At 42.3% G+C, this 22249-nt stretch overlaps 1 protein-coding gene across 1 annotated transcript in view; it reads right to left on the reverse strand.

The window, feature by feature from the left end:
* The window catches only part of LOC136864389 (SRSF protein kinase 3), a 541887-nt gene extending 520292 nt beyond the window's left edge, over positions 1-21595 (reverse strand). Inside the window, exon 1 of the mRNA XM_067141325.2 lies at positions 21369-21595. Coding sequence (XP_066997426.2) covers positions 21369-21400 — 32 coding nt within the window. The 5' untranslated portion in view covers positions 21401-21595. The remainder of the gene's footprint in view (positions 1-21368) is intronic.
* Between the last annotated feature and the right edge of the window lie 654 nt (positions 21596-22249).

A 22249-nucleotide genomic window follows, 5' to 3' on the forward strand; every position in this document is an offset into this window, starting at 1 on the left:
CTCGGGGAAATACCTGTCCCGCCTCCACGTTGACCAGCACAAATCTCACATGTAGTGACAGGATTTGAATCACGGAACCCAACGGTAAGAGGCCAGTGCCCTGTCTCCTGAGCCACGGATTGTGGCATTTAAACGTCCTCAAACGCTACAGAACGCAGGCGGGATGGAACCCACTACCTTGGGAACAGGACAACAATCCGACTGCGCCACTAAGGTTTTATTTATTTATTTATTTATTTATTTATTTATTTATTTATTTATTTATTAGAACTAAGCTTACAGTTATATGTAACCATTAATATTGTGATCATAGCCATGGGACCTCTAGATTTACATAGAACCCGACTACAGGAACGTGACATTTAAATTTAAAATCCCTCATGTTTGTGTTGTTGTTGTTTTACATTGTCATATATTAAACGACACTGACAATAAGCACCTTTCCTGGTATGAAAGAATGGTTCTCTAGAATAACTGTAAGAAATAGATCGACTGAGTAGCTCAGTCGGCCATGTGCTTATCTTCTCTTTTCAGTGTTGTGGGATCGGATTTCGATGTGATAGGCTGGCATTCAATAGTGCTTCAATGTGAAGTACCTGTGTTAACAGATCAACGGGCACTTTAAGGAACAACGTTTCAAACAATCCTGCTGCACTTCTGCGTTTCCTAAGACCTGCAGCAACCAGAGGGACAATAAACATTTAGCATTAATATAACGCGGTTCTTTCAGTAATTGAATTGATCATTTGAGAAGCTACACGTGTCCTTTTTCAGCCAAAAATGAGTTTTATGCATAAATGATAATACAATATGTATTCACATGTACACCTCCTCCTCATTGTCAGGGCACTACTGTGCTCTTTGGTTACATCACAAATGCGAGAACGGCATTGTCTATTAGTGCACTCTATAATTCGCTCCGTACACTGGCGCCAGATGCATCCCTGTTCACGAAAGTTTATCACAACAATTGCTCGGCTTAAATTTAATCATACCGGGAGAGTTGGCCGTGCGCGTAGAGGCGCGCGGCTGTGAGCTTGCATCCGGGAGATAGTAGGTTCGAATCCTACTATCGGCAGCCCTGAAGATGGTTTTCCGTGGTTTCCCATTTTCACACCAGGCAAATGCTGGGGCTGTACCTTAATTAAGGCCACGGCCGCTTCCTTCCAACTCCTAGGCCTTTCCTATCCCATCGTCGCCATAAGACCTATCTGTGTCGGTGCGACGTAAAGTCCCTAGCAAATAAAAAATTAATCATGGACGATATCCACAGCATTTGCATCGAATACGGGTTGTTCAATCACCTACTTGCCCCTACTGCAATAACGCTAAAGGGGACATGAACCACATTTTCTTCAACTGTATTCACCATTCTGTGCGGTCCACGGCTCTGTTGCAGAAACTTATATCCCTGGATCATGCGTTTCGCGAACCTTTCCTTGATACCCGAGCTCCCTAGTGCTGAATCGGTAGACCTCTGTTATCTTCAAGATTCGTATTGGCAACCTTTGAAACACAAACTATGGATCGTTTATGCATCGCCGTGAAACATCTGGCGTACACTTTACGTACTAGTACTGTTGTTTATACAGCAAAGCCAAACTATCGAATTCATGCTAGGAACAAGATTCGCATCGAGAAATGTTATATAATGTTATATAATGTGTGTGGGACACAGTTGTTCTATTAAGACAATAAAAGTTTAGTAAATTAATATCGATCGACCATTTTATCTATTCAATTCAGATTTCATTTCCATTCAGTTGGCAGTATAACCGGAACCGGCAGAGCTCCCTCCTTACTCCTCACCCCGTAAAACATGGGATCAAGAAAAGTTTCGCGTACAGTACCTTCTCTACTAAATGGACTCAGCTATGCTACTCATGACCTGTATACATTTTTGAGGGTATACATTACAGTTTGAATGATCTATCACAGTGAACAATAAGTGACAGTGTGAGTGGTATATTATAATTTGCTTCTCCATAGTTGTTCTCTTGCTGCTTTTCTTTCAGCTATGGACATAAATGAAGTATGTGTGTGATTATTTAGATCATGTTACATAAGTCAAACAGTGTACAACAATGTTCTTGACTGAATGAAAAAGACCCCGGCCGTCATAAATATAAAAAAAATACTGTGCTCTTAAAAGTCTTCTTTATTTATGAAGTCAAATACATAACCAAAGAATAAACGTATGTTCCAAAATAAGCAAATATAACCATTTTACTTTCAAAAAACAAGTAATAAGATCAGTACTGCAAGAGCAAGATCCTACAATGACAGTGTGGGAAGTCAATACATTCCGGCTGTCTACAACATCTACAGGTCCATCAATAACTATTATGAAAGCATAGCCAGAAGGTCATTCGTTAATCAATATGAAAAAGAAAATCGAAGACGTGAAGAAGTTGCAGACATATTTAGCCAATGAGGACGAAATTACGTGCTTCTATAATATCTTCTCCTCGCCTATTGTTAAAGGGAGGGTGCAACTGAATAAATTTAATAAGATACATGCATGATATTCGCTGGCCTACAGTTTACAGAGATGTTGCACCTGAGCACCTTTAATAAGTCACTCCTAGATGTATATGTGGCACTTTACCGTACTTAAACACTGTTTGTACGCATTAGATAGAAAATACATTGATTTGTTCCCATTTTGGTAGTGAGGAATATTTTAAATATGAAATCAAAAATATCACAAATGATCTCAAACTCATTATATAAAAATTAGAACAGAAAGCCAAAAATCACAAGCTGCAGACAGTTCCTTCTCATACTTTTCTCAAAACCAGCAGTGATGGGCATGTGTTTTCTTAAATAACAGATTCAATCTGGTTCATGTCTAGAGGCTAGTAACAATTTAGTTACAACCCTCGGAACTTCATGCGTTCTGTTTTTTATGCCACGAGTTATTGTGTGTGCCAGTAAACCTCCCGACACAAGTCTGGCGTATTTCTAATTTTAATCTAAAATATCACAGTGATAACACAATGATGTTATTAAATTACAACCCATTAACTATTTTTACGGTTTTCCCCGGAGGAGTTCCCTTCCGTAGCGATAAGTGTAGCGGTAACGAGACGGTGTATGTGGGCACCTTCAAACATCACAGGACTGGGCTAGGATCAAACCCGCCTACTTGGTTCAGGATGCGAGCCACTCATTCCGGCAGTATAGGTTTATAATACAATGGCCTGGACCTCCTCATTGATAATTATTAAGCTCACCGGACAAAAAATGAGTCACCCCTGGAGAAATCATTACAAGCACCATTTAATACAATGTAACTCCGCCTCTAGACTTTATAACCGCCTGGATTCGGTTAGGAAGCGAGTCCACAAGGTGGTGTAGGTACGTCGTGTCCAGGTTAAGCCACTCGCTTAGGATTTGACCACTCAATTCAACGAAATTGCTGGGATACTGATGTCGGCGTTTTACCCGCCTTTCCAACACGTGCCACATATTTTCAATGGGGGTTCAAGTCAGGTGATTTTGCTGGCCATTCGAGATGTAATAGGGTTGGGGAGTGTTCATAAAACCGGTCACATATGCGTACAGCCCGATGAACTTGGCTGTTATCGGGGTATCAATAGCATACTCATCATGCAGATGTTGACTGAAAGATCGACTGATCATAAAGAATGTTTAAAGAAACATGCTGGTTCATGTTAGTGGTCACCTCAGTGAGCGGAGCCAATCTATGATAAGAAAAACACCCCCCAAAACATCACAGACGCACCTCCGGGTTGAACCTAACCTTGCACACCTCCAGGATAAAATGCTTCATTTGGCCTTCGGTGCACTCGACGAAGTGCGTCATTGAAACACAGGCAAAAACGTGATTCATTAGACCGCATTACGTTCCGTCAGTCAGCTACTGTCCACGTTCGATGATTTCTAGCCACGCGCAGCTTTATATGGCTGTGTGAGCAATGGATTCTTGCGAGCTGACCGACTCCAAATGTTCACTGCATGCAATTCCCGTCGCTTTGTTATCACGCTAGCGGGATGGACCTTCAATCACTAACTGCAGTAATTCCTGCCGGGTTTGGAAGCGATTTTGATTCACAAGCCGTGAAACGCGTCAGTCAGGATCTTTCTCCGACCACAATCCTGACGTCGTGTTTCTTGGCCACATGTAGTACACCAGTGCTTGTATACACGTTTACGTCAGCTGCGAAACAGCAACAAATCCAGCAACTTCACGCACCGTATGACCATAGGCACGGCCAACCATGATTGGCCCTTTTTGCCTCTCTGTCACATCCTTACACCTACCCATGTTGACGCACACTGTCCGCTTGAAACATCAATGTCTCATCGCTACTGCCTAATGCTCACGTTGAGACAGTGCGTGTGCGGTTGAGCACGGGAGTCGTTCAATGCACCATCTGTACAGGCTTAACGATCCATATGTGCGTGCGCACTAGGGTGACTAATTTTTTTGTCCGGTGAGCTTAACAACAAACAGCTAAAGAAGTTATCTCTCTGGTGGAGTGGACGAAATGGCTTACATCATCCGTAACTTCGGCACTAATTGAGTAGATGGGATAGCTCTATGCTAAACTAAGTTTGCCCACAGGAATTAACCTCATACTCAGTTTTGACGAAGACAGAGAGAATCTCAGGGGCTTGTACCACTCCAGAAAAGGAAATCTCGTTTCTAAATTTTTCTACTTCGAATCCTCGTGCACCGCCTACGACCAAGAACCTAGCCAAATAATAATTACCCAGGAAACAATCTGAGGACACGGGATTATCAAGCTCGGATTAACGTCGCACTAAAACATCGTACGTTTTCGGCGAAACATGGATGGGAAAAGGCTAGGACTGAGAAGGAAGCGACCGTGGCCCCAGCATTTGCCAGGTGTGAAAATAGGAGACTACGGAAAAACCATCATCAGGGTTGCCGACAGTGGGGTTCGAACCCACCTTCTTCCGAATGCAAATACAGCTACGTGACTTGAACTGTGCTGTCAACTCGCTCGATGATATCTGTCAGGTCATGAGAATACCGTTGCGCGAAAAATTGTTTTTTTCTCGAACGAGTCCTGGACTACTGTAATTTTGAAGGAGGATACTCCTATTCTCTAGTCACTTGAAGTGAGTAGTGCAGCTGTCTATTGTCCTTTGCGGCAAAGTAAACATGAGCGATCGAGATAAGAAATGACATGATTCATCACGTGACATGCCAGCATGAGCAGCTGTGTTGTTTGTATTCTGTAAGGTGTAAGGCATTCGTGTTTGAACCGTCAGTCGTTCCATAAGGTTTTTAAAAGGCAGCACACCACCGTGTTTCCAGAAGACATACTGACTGAGTTTTATGTTCCATATCGGGCAGGTGCAATCATGTAGTACGCTCTGCTAGGATTAGGTATTCCGCTGGGATGATATCAAGGGGTCGCTAAACGAATGTTCGCTAAATTTCCAAGTTCTTTGCAGACATTTGAGAAAAGTCTAGGTAAACAGTAGATAGGAAATCTGCCACCACGGAGACAGCCCTACATACAGATCATTGATGACTGATTATTGACCGAGCAAGTTGGCCGTGCGGTTACAGGCCCGCAGCTGTGAGCTTGCATTCGGGAGATAGTGTGTTCGAACCCCACTGTCGGCTGCCTTGCAGATGGTTTTCCGTGGTTTCCCGCTTTCAAAGCAGGCAAATGCTGGAGCTGTACCTTAATTAAGGCCGCGGCTGCTTCTTTCCGACACCTAGCCCTTTCCTGCCTCCAACGTAGCCGTAAGACCAGACGTAAAGCCAACTGGATTGATTGATTGATTGATTGATTGATTGATTGATTGATTGATTGATTGATTGATTGATTGATGTAAACAAAGTTGAACAATATTGTTGATTTTACGAACTCATACATTGTTCTTTTCAAATCAGCTTTCTGTTGTTGCTGATATCTCCATTACTTTTCCTGTTGTGGACTTCTGAAGTTGATGATGTAAGGTGGGCGTAGCACTTTAATATCCTAACCGTACATATTTTACTTCACCTCTTATTTCCAAAGCCGGCCCCGTGGTGTAGGGGTAGCGTACTTGCCTCTTACCCGGAGGCCCCGGGTTCGATTCCCGGCCAGGTCAGGGATTTTTACCTGGACCTGAGGGCTTGTTCGAGGTCTACTCAGCCTACGTGATTAGAATTGAGGAGCTATCTGACGGTGAGATAGCGGCCCCGGTCTAGAAAGCCAAGAATAACGGCCGAGAGGATTCGTCGTGCTGACCACACGACACCTCGTAATCTGCAGGCCTTCGGGCTGAGCAGCGGTCGCTTGGTAGGCCAAGGCCCTTCAAGGGCTGTAGTACCATGGGGTTTGGTTTGGTTTCTTATTTCCAAATACTTTTTTCGTATAAACCGCGCATGTTCTCTGGAAGTAGGCATATCTGTTTCTTTAACCGGGAATTTTCAGCAAGAGTTCTTTTATAACAGTCATCAATGTGAACTGAAAACAATTAGTGCCTAGTATAATGAAACGTTTCCACACAAAAAATGAAATTTGTAAGCAATGATGAACTAAAACGTATTATCTAAAAAATAAAACATTTATTGAAAAGAAAAGAAATTTGTTAGATCGGATTACTCCGCACACACCGGAAATATAACCGGAAAAGAGAGAGATATGGACTATAGAGGATTTCGGAGATAATGTACAGTAAGTACATTTTTCAACACCGAACAAAAACCATATTAAAGAAAGGAATTGTTAAGGCATAACTTCAAAAATTAAGGCACCACTTGCTTCATAATCATAAGTGCACGGTATGTGGTAAAAGGTCATGCGAATCGATTGTAAGGTTGCAGGAATACTATTTTCGATTGTCCAACAATGCCAAAAGGTTGCTATGGTGGTTAGCGCCCCTTTTAGAGGATACTTTTTCAAAAGGACAAGTGAAGCTATTCGATTTTCTAATCGAGTGTAGGCAGAGAGATGTGGCTAAGTTAAAATTATGTTGTTCAACATATGCGTGCAGAAGATTAGTTTCAACTTTCTGTACTACCCGCAGTTGACCAACTTAGAAACCACAGTGTTACCAGAAGATGTCAGTTGAGAGATGGACTGACGAATAAGCTTGAGTGGAGATTTTAAAGGTAGGGGAGTTCATAATATAAAGTTGAAATTCAAGAGGACAAATTGAGGCAAATAGTCAATTAGGCTTATAGGAGGAGAAATTCGGGACTGGATTAATTTATCAAGGGAAATGTTCAATAAATTTGCCCAAGTTCTTTGAAATAATTTAAGAAAAGACTAGATTAACAACTGAAATGGAATCTGCCAACTGGGCTACAGCCCTAAATGCAGATCAATGGTGATTGATTGAGAGGCTAATAATACACCAATCGTGTGGCTCCTGATCAATAGGGTCTGATGACTATGCGATTTTCTACCTTGTAAGAACAATCACGACAACCACCACCGCCGCCGTCAATCAACTTATTAGTATAATAATAATAATAATAATAATAATAATAATAATAATAATAATAATAATAATAATAATGCCGTGTGGCCTCCGGAGAGGCCTGGTGCAGGTATTTCGATTTGACTCCCGTAGGCGACCTGCGCGTTGTGATGATGTTGATGAAATGATGACGGCACATACACCCAGTGCCCGTGCCAGGGGAATTAATCAATTATGGTTAAAATTTACGACCCTGCCGGGAATCGAACCCGGGGCCCCTGTGGCCAAAGGCCACCACGCAAAACCATGTAACCACGGAGCCGGACAGTCATTAGTATAAAGGCTACATAATATTTCTGTCAGTGATGTTGCCGTTGATGGAGTTTAGAAGAAGTTAGAGGTCGTTTGGTAAAACGTATCAGTCATAAAACATTCCAGCCACTTTTGTTATGCACATATTTAGACAGAACTAATATTTCTGGAGATATTTGGACGTTTGCGGGGGGAAAACGCGAATATCTCCGTCATAATTTATCGTGCGATAAAAACGCACGAATCATAAAAGTTCGTAAATTATATATAGCTGATACAATATTAATGGAGGTATCTGTCTTGAACCCCTTACCAAGCGACCACTGCTCAGTCCAAAAACCTGCGGATTATAAGGCGACGCATGGTCAGTGCGACAAATCCTCTCGGGGGTTATTCTTGGTTCTCTAGATGGGGTCGCCATCTCACCGTCAGATAACTCCTCAAATGTAATCGCGTAGGCTGAGTGGACCTCGACCCAAACCTCCACAGAATTTCTTGAAACTCCGTATTTAAGTTCAGAAATAGCTTGGTTGTTGACTAGGCTTTATATATTTTTTGATTAGTACACAGTGGCGCATAGTCTAGGGGTAGAGTGCCTGTTTCTCACCTGGAGGCCCCGGGTTGGATTCCCGGTCAGGCCAGGGACTTTTTTGTAGTATCGTAAGAAACAGGCAGCCGAAATTAAACTGAACTTTTTCCAAATTTTGTATACGTTATCGAAGATAAAAACGAAATATGAGCAAAAAATGCGAAATGTACAAATCAAAATATAAATAGTTTTGTACAAATCCATTCTGGTGAGACATGGTATGGGTATGGACTGGTATGGGCTAGAAACAAATTTGTTACTGTTTTCGTGTCTTCTTTGAGGAAGTATAAGCTATGTAGTAATATCATTCCAGTCCCTGTGATGAAATGGTGTGAAAGTGTCGTTCAGGGTGTCATTTGATGTATGCATTTCAGTGGGTTTGGCGGACCTTCTGGCTCAGTGAGGAAAGCAATGAGAAACTCCTCATTTCCCTAGTGGACCTCTTCAGTGACACATAGGATACCTATTTATGACAGCTACGATAAAACTGTTAAGGATCCAACTAGTCCTCGTGCTGACGACTCAACATACAGATGAGTTTACGTTATGATGAAATGAAGTGGCGGATGGCTTTTAGCGCCGGGAGTGTCCGAGGACAAGTTCGGCTCGCCAGGTGCAGGTCTTTTGATTTGACTCCCGTAGGCGACCTGCGCGTCGTGATGAGGATGAAATGATGATGAAGACGACACATACACCCAGCCCCCGTGACAGAGAAATTAACCAATTAAGGTTAAAATTCCCGACCCTGCCGGGAATCGAACCCGGGACCCCTGTGGCCAAAGGCCAGCACGCTAACCATTTAGCCGTGGAGCCGGACTACGTTATGATGATCGCGATGAACACTTCTTTTGAATTGCTCCACTGGTGTTGGAGATCTATTGATGTTGAGTCTTGCAAGGTGGTTCCCTTCTGTCCCATTATTCTATGTACTCCAGAAAAACCCACCGCAAATATAGTCTGGCCTCCCAACCTCTCCCTCGTTAACTGCGTCACTGGGCCGTCGCGTCGTAGCCTTTCGTAAGGAAGGAAAAATCTGAGGCTCCTTACTGGAGACGGAATTTTAGGGTTTGAAATTTGAACTTTAGAAATGTTAACTGAAGATATTGTAAATATTAATTCAATGTACTTGTATTGAATTTTATGAAACCAGGTTTCAGTTAGATGCAGATAGATGGACCACGTTGTTGCGATACAGGTTTCTTTTTGGGTCACTTTCGCCACACGATGGAAGGTCGCAGGTGCGATGTGGATTGGAAAGTAATTGAAAAGAGAGTGGATGCACCCGGGAAGAGCAGCAAAAATTATTCAGCATTATTAAGGGAATGTGGAGAAGTAAACTGATGGAAGATACATGCTAGTTAGTAAAAGAATTGTGCCTAAGGCAACTTTTTATGGTTATAGCAATTAATTACTTTGCCGCAAAGGACAAAAGACAGCTGCACTCCGCACTTCAAGTCACTAGAGAATAGGAGTATCCTCTTTCAAAATTACAGTACCCATAAATACACTATTCACATTAGGACTAGTTCGGGAAAAACCCATTTGTCGCGCAACGGTATTCTCATGACCTGAGAGATATCCTTAATTAATTAACCGTCGTAATCCAATCAGTCTGCACATTTTTGTCAGCTAATACTATTATCCACTTTAGGTGTTGGACGTGGTTTGGATGGACTGAGGATGACCACTGTGGTGACTCATTTGTAGGGGGGGGGGGGGGGGCGGGCACGTTTCCGTGGCATCTGATGGACCTCTATAGCATGTCCAAGAAGTTTCATTTCTTACAATAATGTTTTTAACACACCTTTCAGGCCGTTCTTTCTATGTTCAATTTCTAAATTACTTACAAGTGCTAAGTTTTGCTCAATGTTTTCCCGACTCTTTATTATTTATTTTAAACTTGGGTTAAATTTAAACTTCGAATGTCAACTTCTTGTCTAAATTTTAACGCATGTCCTTGTTTCAAGATATGGAAGATTGAACATTGTTAGCATAAATATGAATCTGGTGCAAAAATATATCTTAAAAGCTACGGAAGTTTTGGACCAGCCCCAGTATGTCCATAAATGAGGGAGGGAGAATGAAGATGGTGAACTGTTCCAGCAAGCAGACTGACTACCCAACACAATTATTGAAAGTGGGCTCATACTCATGTCCGTACCCCTATAACAAATTAAATGTCCACCTGAGCAGCGTAGCTCAGGGACTAGTCATTTAACAAAGCTCTCCATCAGCTGCCAGTTCGAGTACAAACATAATAATAATAATAATAATAATAATAATAATAATAATAATAATAATAATAATACTTTTGTCACATAAACTACTTCTGCGATCGCCGACATAAGACCTATCTGTGTCGGTTCGACGTAAAGAAAATTGTAAAAAAAAACTACTACGGTTTTCAGAAACACGCGAGGTGCCAGAAATTATGCCCTGTAAGAGTTCTCACGTGATGACCGAGCGAGTTGGCCGTGCGGTTAGGGGCGTGCATCTGCGAGCTTTCATTCGGGAGATAGTAGGCTCGAACCCCACTGTCGGCAGCCCTGAAGATGGTGTTCAGTGATATCCCATTTTCACACCAGGAAAATGCTGGGACTGTACCTTAATTAAGGCTTCCTTCCCACTCCTAGCCCTTTCCTATCCCGTCGTCACCATAAGACCTATCTGTGTCGGTGTGACGGAAAGCAACTTGTTAAAAAATTCTTCTGAGATGCAATCAAGAGGCTGAATGAGCCCCGTCCGAACCCTCATGCCGGCTTTTTAAATAATAATAATAATAATAATAATAATAATAATAATAATAATAATAATAATAATAATAATTCTAGAAGAAGAAGAAGAATGAGAATAAGAATAGCTTTACGTCCCACTAACTACTTTCAAGGTTTTTGGAGACTCCGAGGTGCCGGAATTTAGTCCCGCAGGAGTTCTTTTAAGTTCCAGAAAATCTACCGACACAACGGTGACGTATCTGAGCATCTTCTAATACCACCGGACTGAGCCAAGATCAAACCTGCCAAGTTGGGGTCAGAAGGCCAGCGCCTCAACCGTCTGAGCCACTCAGTCCGGTCGACTTAATACACATCTTTATACACTCACAACACGCCACAGAAACACGCAGTAGTGGAAAAATCCATCCTAGGGTGGGCGCCACGAAGGGTATCTGGCCATAACACACTGTGCCAAATACACATCAAATGTCTACTCCAGTGAATTGGAAAGAGGCTGGGAAAAAGAGAGAATTTTAAATCCCATAACTTCTTTTACGGTTTAATGATTCGGCGAAGTCCCGGAAAGTTGTGCTTCAGTTGTTCTTCTATACACCGGTGTGTATACTGACATAAGGGCGGCATATTTGATCTTTAAATTACACCAGAATGGGAGGGGGTCCAACCTGTGAACTCTGATTTTATTGACTGAGCTGCTCAGTCCGATGATTCTATGGAATATGTAGGTTCCACTGCTTTACTTCATCAAGCACTGACCTGAGTTAACGTATCCATACACCACCTAGGAGACAGGAGACTAGCTACACGAATATTTAGGGCAGTTCACTAACTCGTGGAAATAATGACGCGACAATAAACGACCAATTTCAAATTCCACGTACATAAGACGGGGTAAGTCGCATTTCATGAACTGCGCGCACCAGATGTATTCGGTTCCCCTTGAAAACCTGAGGTTTTATTTTCTCTCTCTCGGTGGAATTCAAGTTACTCTATACATTTACGCTCGGGAACATTAGCCGATTACACTTTCCAAAGAGCATTCCGCATTTTTACAACAAATAATAAATGTCAAGGGAACCAATTTTATTAAGTACCTCAGGTACGGTGCAAATAGACTATGAAAAAAAAAACCAATGTCAGTTACAACCTTTTTACATATTCTTTTACCATACGCACAATAACAGAGAGCCGTAGCCTCTGGAAAATGGGTAGTAAACTTCAACGCATTCTGTTCATGGGTTAAGATCAAATCACATTTGGGCTTGCCATTCTCTGTTCTTTTCGAGCCAGGACGTTTGCTGGATCCCCCAACAGCTCCACGAACAGCTGTCAGACAATTTAGGCGTCACTGACGGGGCTCTCTCGCTGCTTTCCTCATTGAGCCGGAAGGTTCTATGCAGTGCGCTTTTCTTTTGTGGCAGTGCGCAACGGTACACAGTAACGGCACTTTTTCTAGAAGAAAAAATGAACTGAATATTATTCGAAATATTTCCATCACATTTCCTATTAAGTATTTGCTTATGGCTTAAAATCAAGCCTGTTTGTCCGCTTTTGTTACATTTCCATAGATATAGTGCGTACGAGTACATGATTGAAGTTTATGTGAACTGCCTTTCTAAAATTATCGCGTTTGTCCTGTTAACCATTTCGTGTCGTCAGTTCGATTTTTTTTTGCTAGTTGTTTTACGTCGCACCGACACAGATAGGGCTTATGGCGACGATGGGACAGGGAAGGGCTAGGACTGGGAAGGAAGCGGCCGTGACCTTAATTAAGGTACAGCCCCAGCATTTGCCTGGTGTGAAAATGGGAAACCACGGAAAACCATTTTCAGGGTTGCCGACAGTGGGGGTTCGAACCTACTATCTCCCGAACACTGGACACTGGCCGCACTTAAGCGACTGCAGCTATCGAGCTCGGTCAGTTCGAATTTAAGGAAAAAAGAAAAATATAGGGCCGACTGCAGAAGAGATGACTAGTTTTAAGCTTTAGAGAACGTCTACCTAAAAAACGTCTAAGTCGAGCACGATCTTAAATTGCATAAACAATGTTCAGCCGGAGTTCAGCTAGACGTCGTTTAAAGTTCCAATATTGGTTCAAAACTGGAAATAGAAGAATCTTCCATGCAATTCTTTGCTTGTCGCAACCAATGGAATTCGTTGGTCCTCCTACACATTACTCAAATATGGCTAAGCATGGGCATGACTTGCCTGCAGATAAGAATACCGCTTTCGGTGGAAATAAAATCTCATATTATCCACACGAAAGCTACACGCCACCGTATGGTTTGATTACAGTGCTGTTACGGTGAGTGTAATCTAAATAGCTTCTGCGAAGGGAAGATGAAACTGTATTACTGTGTAACCGAATGAGTTGTACGGGCCATATAGCTTACATTCTAGGGATCATAGGTTCGAAACTCACTATTGGCAGCCCTGAAGATTGTTTTCCGTAGTTTCCCCATGTTTACAACAGGCAAATACTGAGACTGTTACGGCCACAGCGCTTTCTTCCCAGTCCTTGCCTTTCCCTATCTCATAGTTGCCGAAAACTTACCTGAATTAGTGCGACGATTATCCGCTAAAAAACACGCACAGCCTACTTCTTAGTGTCACTATTATGTGTGCTTGCTTGGCGGTAAATGCAATAACTGAATCCCTCCTGGTTGACGTATGTGACAGCCCTCTGACGATCAGGACAAGCTATTCTGATATGGAAGTTGTCGAAGTGACCTATAACTCCAGGGAAATTAACCCAAATAGCTATAATAAAACACATCGGTTGACAAGAATTGTAGTCAAGTTGACAGTTACCGGACTGTCCCTTGTGTCATATGTTTCATGATGCATAACCTACGATTGTGATTCACTCCTAAAATTTGAGGTTAAACAGTGTTCTCCGACAGTGTTTAAACATGGCCGGTTGAACATCGGCTTTAGACAGTGCCTAAGTAATAAATACGGTCTTGCAATGCGGCAGCCATACTTAGGCATTGTTTAACCGTAAATATCGTCTAAATACCATTTCTGCAATCGGCCCAAAATCTCTGTCTTGCTCTGTCTTGTCCTTCCACATTTTTGGCTAATGGAATGCAATAGAATAAGGGAATGACTTTCTCACCGTTCAGCAAACTATTCTTGTCAAGGACAATCTAACGGCGACCGTATTGCACCAAGTGCCGTTAATATCAACGTAGCAGCAAGTAACTAGTAAATAGCTAACAATCATTGTTAATCCGGGGGCAATGTATGTTTAAATTTAACTTCTTTCGTTGTTTTTAAATAATGTGAAAAGCATAAAACACTTGTGTTTTTGCTGCTGAGGCAAGTGAGTTCATAGTTATTTAGAGGAGCAAGGGGTGTACGTGGTTCACAAGTTAGAGAAGTGAAATGATTAAAATAACTACACTCATGTTCATAAAAACAGCACACCTTGAAAGACTAAAGATAGGAAGTTCATACTCACAGGACATTATCATTAGTATGTTCTACAGAAGCGACTAGCATTTCAGCCACCTAGGTTCAGCATGTGTCCTGTTGCCTAGTAGGCACTGGGTCCTACATGGGCACTGATAACTTCTTCCATGCGTGATGGCATCGGCGTATATAAGGCGCGAATGGTGTCCTGGGGTATAGCCATCCATGCTGCATTCACCTGGTTCCACAGTTCATCTTTGGTGGTTGGCATTGGGTCACAACGCCGCACCCGTCGTTTCATCATATCCCACACACTTTCGATTAGCGACAAGTCCGGTGATCGGGAGGGCCAGGGCAACAGTGTGACATCCTGTGACAACAAGAAGGCACGTGTTCATGCAGCAACATGTGGTCGCGCATTCTCCTGCTGAAATATGGCGCCTGGGGGTCGTGCAGGAAGGGTATGGCTACGGGTCGCAGGATGTCATTCACGTAAGTCAAACTGGTCACAGTGCCCTGGATATGCACCAAATGTTATTTGTGGTTGTACCCAATAGCACCCCACACCATAAGGCCTTGAGTTGGCGCTGTATGTCTTGTCCGAATGCAGTCAATGTGATCCCTCTCCCCCTGTCTGCGACGAACCAAAATGCTGTCATCATTTTCAAACAAAAAGAACATGGATTCGTCCGAAAACACTATCCGCTGCCATTCCTGTCCCCAGTTACGTCGTTCCATACACCATTGCAGTCTAGCATGTTTATGCACGTTAGTCAAAGGTAGGCGGAGAAGTGGACTACGCGCCGGTAACCCAGACCGTAATAATCGGCGACGGACTGTCACTCCTGATAGTACACGATTTGTTACATTGTTCCACTGTTGCGCCAGAGCCGAGGAGGATGCAGATCTGTCCTGCAATGCCATTCGAATGAGGTGTCGATCTTCTCTCGGTTGGTGGGGGTGGGGGTCTGTGTGGTACAACCAGACCCATCTGGTCGTATTGTACGGCCTTCTGTAAACCATTCTGTACACACCCGTTGCACTGCCGGCACACTTAGTCCTACACGAGTAACAATTTCCCGGATGGATGCATCACGTTCTCTCATGCCAATAATGCGCCTCTTTCAAACTGACTCATTTTACTGTAGCGGTTCTCACATACGTCTGCGAGGCATACTGCACGTCTGCTCAAGTCAGACCTTCGGTTTATAGCGACAATGAGAGCCGCAGGCACATTTTACTAGTCGGTGATGGGGCGCCGAGATATCCGATGTGGACCTTGAACCTGAGGGCCAACATAGTTCAAATGCTAATCATTTCTTCAAAACAAACTAATGCACATGTCCTGTGAATATGAATTTCCTATCTCTAGTCCTTCAAGGTGTTCTGGTTTTTATGAATATGAGTGTAATTATTATGCACCGGTGTGCAATAAAATAAAGTATGACTATTCTTTTGAAGTATCTCCTGAAGTGCGAACAGTGAATCAAGTGAATGTGAATAAAACGTCGCAAGTAAAATTTGATTTTACTGCAGATGAAGAGGGAAACAATTCTGACCATGATGTGTCCGATTGTTCGACTTAAACTCAGAGAAATGTTTTCTCTCAGAGAAACGACTGGCTTCATGCGAAAAATTAAATGCTAGGTTGTAATGTGTGCAAAGATTTTAACAAGTTTTGGATCAGAAAAACAGATGGAAGTGAACATTTCTTCAGAATGATCCTGTTGTAAAATCCGTACCTTTGAAAGAGAAGACGACGGTACATCTAGAGATGTGAACTAAGTGTGAGATTCAGTTTATGAAGAAGTTCGAGTCAGTACCGCCATCTTATTTCTTAGAAGAAAGCACTGGTTCTATTGCATATTAGTCTTAAGTCCACTAAAATACACGCACCAACCGACTCTACACGATTAGCCTGAATCTTTCTCATTCAACTTCACTTACAACATTCTGTCCGGTAGTTCAACACACAGAACAGACCCCATGAAGTTGCAAGACTGTGAGACACTGCAAAATGACCTCGATAATGCTGTGAGATGGGCAGTAGTATAATGATAAACGGCGTTGAAAGTCAGGTTGTGAGTTTCACAGATAGGAAAAGTCCTCTCAGTTTTCATTACTGCGTTGATGGAGGGAAAGTTACTTTTGGGGATCAATGTAAGTAGCCAGGTGTTAATATATGAAAAGATCATCATTGCGGTAATCACATAAATGGGATTGTAAATAAAGGGTAAAGATCTCTGCACATGGTTATGAGGGTATTTAGGGGTTGTAGAAAGGATGTAAAGGATAGGGCATATAAGTCTCTGGTAAGACCCCCCACTAGAGTATGGTACCAGTGTATGGGACCATTACGAGGATTACTTGATTCAAGAACTGGAAAAAATCCAAAGGAAAGCAGCTCGATTTGTTCTTGGTGATTTTCGACAAAAGAGTAGCGTTACAAAAATGTTGCGAAGTTTGGGCTGGGAAGATCTGGGAGAAAGAAGATGAGCTGCTCGACTAAGTGGTACGTTCCGAGCTGTCAGTAGAGAGATGGCGCGGAATGACATTAGTAGACGAATACGTTTGTAATAATAATGTTATTTGTTTTACGTCCCACTAACTTCTTTGACGGTTTTCGGAGACGCCGAGGTGCCGGAATTTAGTCCCGCAGGTGTTCTTTTTACGTGCCAGTAAATCTACCGACACGAGGCTGACGTATTTGAGCACCTTCAAATACCACCGGACTGAGCCAGGATCGAACCTGCCAAGTTGGGGTCAGAAGGCCAGCGCCTCAACCGTCTGAGCCACTCAGCCCGGCAGAATACGTATGAGTGGTGTCTTTAAAAGTAGAATGATCACAATATGAAGATAAATTTCGAATTCAAGAGGACAAATCAAGGCAAATATTCGTTTGTAGGGATTGGAATAACTTATCAAGGGAGATGTTCAATACTGTTCCGATTTCTTTGCAATCATTTAGGAAAAGGATAGGGAATCTGCCACCTGGGCGACTGCCCTAAATGCAGATCAGTAGTGACTGATACCACAGTGTACCAAGCAGTCACTGCTTAGCTCGAAAGCCTGCAGATTACATGGTGACGCGTTGCCAGCGAACCATCTCTCGGCTATTATTCTCGGCTTTCTAGACCGGGGCTGTCACATAGTTACCCAGTTGTACTCACTTAGGCTGACTGGATCTCCAACGCACTCACAGATCCAGGTAAAAATCCCTGAACTGGCTGGAGAATGAACCTGGATCTTCCTCGTAAGAGGTAGGCTCACTACCCCTAGACCACAAGGCCGGCTACTTTTAGTTCAGACCAGTGAAACCATATTTTGTCGTGCGAACACTATATACAACAAAGAAGTAAATTATATTTCTTATATACAGACCCTAATGCAATGTTTCATATCAGAGAACTTTAAAGCCTTGATGATCCCAGGTGAGATACTTTATCAAATAAGGTCAGATGGTAGAAGGTGATGGTTAACTAACAGGTCGAAAATAACTCGAGATGAGTTTGCTAATCGTGTCGTGCAGTATCTAGACAGTTTGATACTGCAGAGAACATCAAACAACCTTCTAAGGTGTCGTATTTCAGACTTATCAAATCATTACATTTTACTTTTAAATTACATTTTCCGGGCTATACTAACTCTCTTAAGTGGTCAGTTCCAGATTTAGTGGCCATACATTCAGATTTTCATATCATTTATTGAAGAATTTCTTGTTGTTGGTTCCAGGGGCCGATGACCTCACTGTTTGGCCCCTTAAAATCAACAACAATCATCATCATCATCATCATCATCTAGCACCAAGGGAATATGATCATCCACAACACTGTGTCCTAGGGAAAGTGGAAGGGGGTTCATAGAATGGAAGGTCTCACGCTACATACCCCTGTCTAAATAACTGTTCGTTTTAGGCACTTTTCAGACATTCCGGGCGGTAAGAGTGGGTTATTATTTTTAATGCGATTCAGACCTATGGCAACCAGCACATTTTCCCGCAAGTAAATCTTTAGAAATTCGCCCGTCTTATCTATAAGGTTTCAAACGAAGTAGACAATGAATTCAAGCGTTCAATGAGTGCAGGTATTAAGAGCGAACTCCACACAAATAGCTATGAAGAACCTTATACTGTATATTTTTAAAGTGCGTCTCAAAATCTGTTTGCATTTTTTTGTTCTTTCATATGATTTGCTGAGCTTTACAGATAAATCTATTTCAACAGTTGACTCAGCTTCCTGAAAATTAATTCCCAGTTCTTCCCATTTGTCTTACTTTCTTTGCTGCTATTGGTTTTCCGTAACACCAACAAAGGCAGGTCGCATGGCAACGATGGGGTAGGATACGAGCTAGGATTGGGAAGGAAGCGACCATTGGCTTATTTAAGGTATTGTATGCCATGTGTGAAAATGTAAAGTGACAGAAAACCATCTACGCGGTTACCGACAAAGGAGTTCGAACCCAGATTATTATTATTATTATTATTATTATTATTATTATTATTATTATTATTATTATGGAACTTAAGTAGATGAGCACCTGTTGAGTTCCCCAAACATAGAAATACTTTACTTTGAGTTTCCTCGAAACAAGGCTTTGTGGAGTTCACCCATACTACCACAAACGCCTCAGAACTGCTTCAGAATTCTGTTGACAATCATGGTGAATGGCAAACGTACTGGGAAATGTCTTATCGTAAACGAAACCGCTTGTTTGAGTCGTCAACCCGTTCTTCTCTACGTTATTGTCTACGTCTAAGTTCAAAGCTTCAGGATCACTTGGTAGTGAAATTACTTTAATGTAAGAGACCAGTGTAAGTAGAATTACAGGCTCGTTCAAGAAACACTTTACAGGGCAAAATTTTTGCAGCATCGAAAAGTCTTAAAATCTACAGCAATTATTATCTTCGACAGACTTTAAATTTCCTTGACGATTCGTAATTTAGACAGTAGAGTGCTTTTTTGCTAGTTACTTTACGTCGCACCGACACAGATAGGTCTTATGGCGACGATGAGACAGGAAAGTGCTAGGAGTGGGAAGGAAGCGGCCGTGGCCTTAATTAAGGTACAGCCCCAGAATTTGCCTGGTGTGAAAATGGGAAACCACGGAAAATCATTTTCAGGGCTGCCGACAGTAGGGTTCGAACCTACTATCTTCCGAATACTGGATACTGGCCGCACTTAAGCGACTGCAGCTATCAAGCTCGGTAGACAGTAGAGTGAGAGCTACTAACAGAATACTGTAAGATTAGCAAAAGTGCTATTAAAGTAATCCTTCTTTCAGAGATACTACAAACAATATTCGTGCAGTGTTCAGTCGAAGTTCTTAAAAACTAATTAGGCCTAAATGAAGTTTCGGCAATACTACTGCACTGTATACGATTCATTGGTGCTAATATTATTATAAACATGTTGGTAACTATTCTTCTTTTATTATTATTATTATTATTATTATTATTATTACTATTATTATTACTATTATTATCACCATCATCGTCTGCAATAAAGTTAATGTCTACATTATAACTCTTTTACCGTGAATTAATGCAGTAAGCCAGATAGCACTTACACAAAGCAAATTAAATATTTGACGTAATGGACTACATGTACAGTACAATGTAAGAACTTTCGGAGCAATATGTACTACAGCTGACAGATGAGCTGGAGTGTGTGTGACCATGTGGTATTTTGTCAACAGAAAAATTAACATTTTTTATTTATTTTTATTTATTTTTATTTAATATTATTATTATTATTATTATTATTATTTATTTTTTTATTTATATTTTTGTAACTTAGCCTAGCATTTTCAGTCGAATCTTCCCGAAATAGTACGTACCGTACATAACAAGTTTCAAGTCTTGTGTATAAGACAAGCAGAATGAAAACTTTTACACGAAAGACGACTTTATACTGTTCACAATACGTTGGAATAGCGGTGCAAATCTATAAGCCAAAGAAAGAGAAAAGAAACTGCTGAAAACTTCCATCAGTCTTCCTTAAATGATTTGCCATTTAAGAAGAAACTCATGTCAAGGCAAGAGCATATCCCATTCCCCTCCCCATCACTGCCCCACTTCTCTACTAACGGTACAACATTCCAGAGGTGACGTCACGCTACACTTACATTGTGGTGCAGTGTGCCATTCGCCTGTTGCCTCGTTATGATTATGATAAAAGTAATTACAAATAATATAAATGTGCATCTTTCCAGGGTGAGTGTATACCGAACTAGGAGGACAACACAGGTAAAGTCAATACACAAACTTGTGTTTTCTTTCGACGCAACAGGACAGAGGGGTGAGAAGCTTCAACTTCCTGGTACAGTACCACTACAGTACAGTTCTCTTTCTGCGGTTCGATTGCATTAAGTTGGCGACAAATTAAGAGTTTTGATAGTTTTCGTCTCCTCAAGTAACACGGGGGAGATTTACACTGCGATATAGAGTGATCGATATGGCGCGAGTGAAATATGGGGACAATGACTTCTGAACTTGTAGTACGTCTGAGTACAATGTCTAGCGTATGGATACTGAGGACGAGAAAGGGGGGCATCGTAGTACGGTGTACACGACCATCATAAAACCTCTATCACCTTTAAAAGTAACCATGCACAAAGGAAACTTTGTAGACACTACAGTACATATCACAAAACAGCATGTTTACGGCATTTTACAAACAAATTTCGAACTATTGAAGGTTATCATGGTGGCATAAACTCAATAAGTTTGTGTAACATCTACTGTTGACAATCAAATTATTACCAATAATATTGGGCCATGAGGACATGCTGACAAAATGTTCTACAAATGCCCGCAGTAAGAATTTACTCTGGGGATACCGTTGTAAACAGAGGGATGGGCATCTCTTCTAGGATTATAAAAGTGTTCCTCACAATGAGGTACTCACAGGCTGAGGTAGGCCCCACGGTAGGCCGGCATCCTCCTTCGCCGATATGCGGGTGGAGATAGCGACAGGGATAAGGACTGACTCGTAGCACCAGACGACGGGACGATGACAGCAGTGAGGGGGGCGTGGCCTCACCTTCCTGCAGTCAAGCTGACACCTCCTGTAGGCCGAGCCCCGCAAACAGTAACTCGGGGTGTAAGCCGAGTGACCATCGTGTCTCAGCGGCATCCAGTCGCTCCAGCGATCTCGTCCTTACTGAGACTGTGGCCGGTGGTCGGCGCTACCCCTCCAGGCTTGCGCCATGCGCTGCAAATGGCGCGCCAAATAAGTGTATCGACCCACTGGTACCGTACGTGCTAGGAACTACGGGAGAGTTCTACAACACAACTTATTGCATATCGCAAGGGGGTATGTGGATGTTGACTTGTCTAGAACCACCTCCATTTAAATCCTCTCGACCTTCCATCAGTCTACTCTTGTTTCCCTCCAATTATACTATAGATCGTACACTGCTTTTATTATTCTTTCTCTGTTCGGGTTTTCTAGGGACCACGTGAGACGTGACAATTTCAACGCTTCATCATTTCTTGTTCCTTGGCTTCCTTCTTCCTCCAATACTCCATCTGCTCACTGCGTCTCTTTTTCCTCTCCTTACCGGGCGAGTTGGCCGTGCGGTTAGAGGCGCGCGGCTGTGAGCTTGCATCCGGGAGATAGTGGGTTCGAATCCCACTGTCGCTAGCCCTGAAGATGGTTTTCCGTGGTTTCCCATTTTCACACCAGGCTGTACCTGAATTAATTAAGGCCATTTGTTGACCATACCTTTTAAGTACACGACCGCTTCCTTCCAACCCCTAGTCCTTTCCAGGTTCGAACCACACTGT

Source organism: Anabrus simplex, chromosome 2, assembly GCF_040414725.1.
Source record: "Anabrus simplex isolate iqAnaSimp1 chromosome 2, ASM4041472v1, whole genome shotgun sequence".
Classification (NCBI taxonomy): Eukaryota; Metazoa; Arthropoda; class Insecta; order Orthoptera; family Tettigoniidae; genus Anabrus; species Anabrus simplex.